Genomic DNA, 5,555 nt, shown 5'->3' with positions numbered 1-5,555 from the left:
GAGGGCTTCCAGTGGCCAAGGTGGGCTCCTGGCTCTGGAGGTCCTTGGGGTCAATGGGCTCCTTCTCAGAGGGCTTCCAGTGGCCAAGGTGGGCTCCTGGCTCTGGAGGTCCTTGGGGTCAATGGGCTCCTTCTCAGAGGGCTTCCTGCGGGCCAAGGTGGGCTCCTGGCTCTGGGGGTCCTCGGGGGTCTAGGGGACTCATTGGAGGGCTTCCAGTGGGCCAAGGTGGGCTCCTGGCTCTGGGGGTCCTCGGGGGTCTATGGGCTCCTTGGAGGGCTTCCTGTGTGCCAAACTGGACTACCCCACTCTAGAAGTCCTTGGGGGTGTCTAGTGGACTCATCAGAGAGCTTCCTATGGGCCAAAGTAGGCTCACTGACTCAGGGGTCCATGGAGGTCTAGTGGGCTCATTGGAGGGCTTCCTGTGGCCGAGGTGGGCTCCCTAGCTCTGGGGGTCCTCGGGAGTCTAGGGAACTCATCAGAGGGCTTCCTGTGGCCGAGGTGGGCTCCCTGGCTCTGGGGGTCCTCAGGGGTCTAGCCTCTTCCAGCCTCAGAAACCCAATGGTTTCCATAGTCTCGGGGTTCCTACTAGTCCCCCGTTTCTGGGAGTTAGAAACAGAAGATGCCCTTTGGCCTTTCTGACTGGCCCGGCCTCGCTGTGTTTACTGCCCGAGCGGCGTCCCCTCTGTCGTTGCTTCGCTCTTGGGTACCGATGCCCTGCTGCGTCCCCGTGCTTTGATTTGATGGTGGTGGTTACCTCTCACCACACAGACGCTGGCCAAGAAGATGACTGTCCTGTACAAGCTGGCCCGAGAGCAGCTGTCCAAGCAGCACCACTATGATTTTGGCCTCCGGGCCCTGAAGTCGGTGCTGGTGATGGCGGGGGAGCTGAAGCGGGGTTCCTCGGACCTCAGGGAGGTAGGGCGCCTGCACATCCTTCGGCGCCTGCACATCCTTCGGCCCCTGGTTCTGGTGGATTCGGGAAACGCTGGGATCATGGTCTCGGGCCAGCAGGTCACACTTGGGGCACCTTTAAGTCTGAGCTGACACCATGTGTCATTGTCTGCTCTTTGTTCAGCCTCTTACCTATGGGATTGGTTTCTTTAATTGGACGGAACTCCCTCAGGTCAAGTTCAGTGACCTCCCTCTGGTACTGAAGGTCATGGTGCTCCAGTGTTTGTAGTAACACTGCAATCTCAGAACAGTGGGTGCATAGCATCCTCTCTCCAGTGCTTGGAATGGCATTATAATCACAGAACTATGGGGTACAGGAGTGGGGTGCACAGCATCCTCCCAGGACCACAACCAGGAGGGTCTGTGGTGGTTTCCTTTTTTCTTCACTTTGCACTAGAACCAGCAGGAGACTCACTCTTCATCCACACGGCTCCAGGGAGGTGGCGGTGCGGGCGGCAGGCCAGGGTTTGCTGTCCTCTCCTGTTTTACGGGAGGGGTCCACACTCTGCCCGGTCCTGCTAGGGGCCTGTGTGAACGGCACGCTCCCTCTCCTAGGACGTGGTGCTGATGCGGGCCCTGCGTGACATGAACCTGCCCAAGTTCGTGTTTGAAGACGTCCCTCTCTTCCTCGGCCTCATTTCCGACTTGTTCCCGGGGCTCGACTGCCCTCGCGTTCGCTACCCCGACTTCAACGACGCTGTGGAGCAGGTGTTGGCGGAGAACGGCTACATCGTCTTACCTGTGCAGGTGAGATGGGCTGAAACCCAGAGGTCACTGTGATGGCTTGGGGGCTGGGGCGGTTGGAAGGCCCCAGATATTTTGAGGAGGACGGTGGTCTTCTCTTGCAAAGATTTGTTATTGTTGTTATGTGCCGTTGAGTCGCTTGCAACTCATAGTGACCCTATGTACAACAGCCCTAAACTCTGCTCTGTCCTGTGCCAATCGCACTGTCTCTGACACTCCCATCCCGATTACCCCAGTCACTGAATCAATCCACCTCATAGAGGGCCTTCCCCTCCTGTGCTGTCCCTCCACCCTCCCAAGCATGATGTCCCTCTCCAAGGACCTGTCCCTCCTTACAATATGTCCAAAGTATGTCAGACAAAGCCCCAGAATCCTTGACTCCAAGGAGCAGCCCGGCTTCACCCTTTCCAGGATGAACCTGTTTGTTCTCTTAGCAGTCCATGGTACATTCAATACTCTTCTCCAACATCACAGCTCAAAGGCATCAATTCTCCTTCTATCCTCCTTAGTCATTGTTCAACTCTCTGACACATAGCAAGTGATTGCAAAGACCATGGCCTGTATCAGAGGCACCTTGGTCTCCAGAGAGACACCATTGCTCTTCAGTACTTTGGAGAGGTCCCTAGCAAAGATTTACAGCCTCAGAAATCCAATACAGGGCCCCTGTGAGCTGGACTGAATGGCAGCGAGGGTAGAGGGCTAACAGGAAGCTGCCGTCGTCACCATTCCTAAGTGTTTAATTCAGCGACATAAAGTACAATCACCATGTTGTGACCCACTGCCTGTTTGCAAAACTTTCCTATCACTCAAGAGACTCTGTGCCCTTGAACAGAGACTCCTCACATCCCTGGCCCTTCTCCCCTGATCCCTGGTAATCACCCATGAGTGTTTATCTAACTCTGCAGCCACTGTGACAGCCTGGAGCGTCCCTAGTGAGTTAAACATGGAGTTAAAGTTCCACCTGGTGACGTGGCTTGAGATAAGGACCCAAGAGAACAGAAAACACCAGAACTTGTACACAAATGTGCATCGCAAGACTTCACACAACAGACAAAACGGGGACAACTCCAGGGTCCTGCAGCCGGTGATGGCACAACACCTGGTCCATCTGTTCGGTGAAACGCTGTTGACGGCCGCTGGGTGGGATGTACAGGAACAGGACAGAACTTTCTCAGAGGGTTTCCAAGGCTGCACTGGTTACAGAAGAAGTAGACCGCCACACGCCCCTGGTACAGCACGGCTCGGGGGCTTCTCACCGCTGACCTTGAAACTCGCGTCAGAGCTCAGCTCCAGCACCAGCGGTTGTTCTTCATAAAACACGACTCGGCTAGAGAAGAGCGTAACGTTCTGACACAGAGTGGGCGGAGCTTGAGGACATGACGCCGAGTGAGAGCGGACAGTCACAGAGGCCTCATGTTGGACAAGTCCGCTGTATGGACAGTCCAGAGCAGGCAAACCCACGGGGGACAGGAAGCCCATTAGTGGTCACCAGGGCTGAGGGAGACAGGGAGGTCAGGGGAGCGTGGGGACACACACAGGGTACCTTTGCAGGGTGATCAGAATTCTTTGTAAAATTGATGGATGATGGGTGCACACTCAGCATATGCTAAGAACCAACCATTGAAATGGACCCTGGAAACGAGAATTCTACCTCAGTAAGACCACAGCTTTCTACATAAAGGTAAACCACAATTTCAAGTCCTCAACTGGACCAGAGGGCAGCAACCTGATAAATGCAGAAAAGGGGGAAGCTGTCAAGGATTTTTTCCCCTTTTTTCTTTTTTAAGGATTTTATTTTTACTTCACAGTCAAAGGCTTGGTGGGTAATCGAACACATTGCATTGGACAAATCTGCTGTTAGGAATATTTTCGAAGCATTTACGAGCAAGGATGTAACATTGAAGACTAAGGTGTGCCTGGTCCAAGTTATGATAGCTGGAAGATCAAAAATGATCCCCTTGAATTTTGGTGTTGGTTATGAGGGTTAATATTAGACAGTAAACTGGCAAAGGAACAGAGAGATCTGATTAGGAAGAAGTACAAGTCAGAGCGCTTCTCAGAAGCAAAGATGATGGGACTTTGTCTCAGCTGCTTTGGTCATGGTGTCCAGAGGGACCAGTCCCTGAAGAAGGGCTTCATGCTGGGCCAAGCAGAGGGTCACCAGCCAGAGGGGAAGAACCTCCACAAGATGGACTGACACTGTAAACGTGCAGCTGGGCCCAAGCCAGTGGTGTCTGTGAGGGAGGCGCTGACGTGGGCACTGGCCTGGTTTAATTCTGCCGTCGTGTTTGTGGGGATGGCGTCGGGGCGGGCATGGTTTCATTTCGCTGTTCTTGAGGTCATCGTGAGCCGGCAGCGCCTGCCAACAGAGCTGTTTTAAGACAAGATGTGTTTTTGCTCTAAAGTTCATGTGGCGTATGAGTTATTATCATCTCAAGAAAACTGTCTTTCAAGAGATGTGTTTTAACCCCGTCACCTGTGCCGCCCTCCCCAGGTGGATAAAGTGGTGCAGATGTTCGAGACCATGCTGACACGTCACACAACCATGGTGGTGGGGCCCACCGGCGGCGGCAAGTCCGTGGTCATCAACACGCTGTCCCAGGCCCAGACCAAGTGAGTAAGCCCCCTTGGCCAGTGCGGCCCTGGGGCAATGCTTGCTCGTGGCTTCTCACAGTCCCCGTTAGCGGATTGCCTTCTCGGGAGTGCAGGTCTGTCCAGAACACGCCTTCCCAACTCAGGGAGTCGTTGCTAATCGAATCTAGTGAGTAGGTTAGCACTCCGTGTGTGTGCGAGAACTGTGGGCCCTGCACATACTGGACCATGAGAAGGCTGACGGTGCAGATGAGTCTTTTCTACAAAGTCCTGGAAAGCATCCAGCCTGAGTATGAGGTGATCGAGGATATCACGGCGTGGGTCAGACCCGCCTCAGTCTTCCAAGGGCCGTGTTCGCTTTTGAATGGTCCACTGTAGCAGGTCTGGCAATGATGACCTTGACCCTCCCGCTCCACGGCTGAGGCCCCTCTCTGCTTTAGGCTGGGGATTCTGACCAAGCTGTACATCCTGAACCCCAAAGCTGTGAGTGTCATCGAGCTCTACGGCATCCTGGACCCCACCACCCGGGACTGGACAGACGGGGTGCTGTCAAACATCTTCCGGGAGATCAACAAGCCGACAGATAAGAAAGAGCGAAAGTGAGTATCCGTGAGGGAGCGAGAGCCTGGGCGAGAGCCTGGGCGCTTAGTGCTGGGTGTGGTCGCCCCTGCCACGTGGTGACGCCGCACGGCACCCTGCCTGTCCCTGCTCCGTCCTCACAGTCTCTGCGTGTGTGAGCCCCTTGTAGCCACTGGCCAGTTCATCTCACTAAGCACCTTCCTCTATGCCACTGACCCTCAGCTATATCAAGCATAACGTCCTGCCCCAGGGCCGGCTCCCTCTTGATCACGTGTTGAAAGCATGTGGGTTGAGGTCTCTCCACCCTCAGTTTGTGAGACGATCTTGGTTCCCCCGGTGCTGCTAACGCAGGAAGACCTCAAGGAGATCATTAAAGCCACTCAGATTTCCACCCTCCTCCACCAGGAGTGTGTAAACCTGGATCAGGGACGCCAGAGATAGACACGCTCCCGGTTGAGGTGGCAAGAGGTACAAATGTCCAGATGCAGGGCACCCGCTCTGAGGGAATGCTCTGGTCCACGGGCTGTGGAGGAAGGTCCTCGGCTACTTTCAGTACCAGGGGCTTTAGTGTCCGTCTTCCTTGGGGTCCAGGGTTTTGCATCCTCCCCTAGTCCTCTTACAACTGTTTTTCTTTTCTTTCTCCTTTCCTTTCCTTTCCTTTCCTTTCCTTTCCTTTCCTTTCCTTTCCT

The 5,555-nt window shown here is 54.6% G+C and overlaps 1 protein-coding gene across 1 annotated transcript in view; it reads left to right on the top strand.

Moving 5' to 3' along the window:
• The window catches only part of DNAH10 (dynein, axonemal, heavy chain 10), a 119,470-nt gene that overhangs the window by 48,525 nt on the left and 65,390 nt on the right, over nt 1-5,555 (top strand). Inside the window, exons 32-35 of the mRNA XM_006894627.1 lie at nt 769-915; nt 1,507-1,698; nt 4,190-4,308; nt 4,728-4,886. Coding sequence (XP_006894689.1) covers nt 769-915; nt 1,507-1,698; nt 4,190-4,308; nt 4,728-4,886 — 617 coding nt within the window. The remainder of the gene's footprint in view (nt 1-768; nt 916-1,506; nt 1,699-4,189; nt 4,309-4,727; nt 4,887-5,555) is intronic.

The sequence above is a fragment of the Elephantulus edwardii genome, unplaced genomic scaffold (genome assembly GCF_000299155.1).
Source record: "Elephantulus edwardii isolate Elephantulus edwardi_28Jun2011 unplaced genomic scaffold, EleEdw1.0 scaffold00148, whole genome shotgun sequence".
Taxonomy (NCBI): domain Eukaryota; kingdom Metazoa; phylum Chordata; class Mammalia; order Macroscelidea; family Macroscelididae; genus Elephantulus; species Elephantulus edwardii.
The sequence above is the reverse complement of the archived record's forward strand: the minus strand, read 5'-3'. Positions and strand labels throughout refer to the sequence as shown.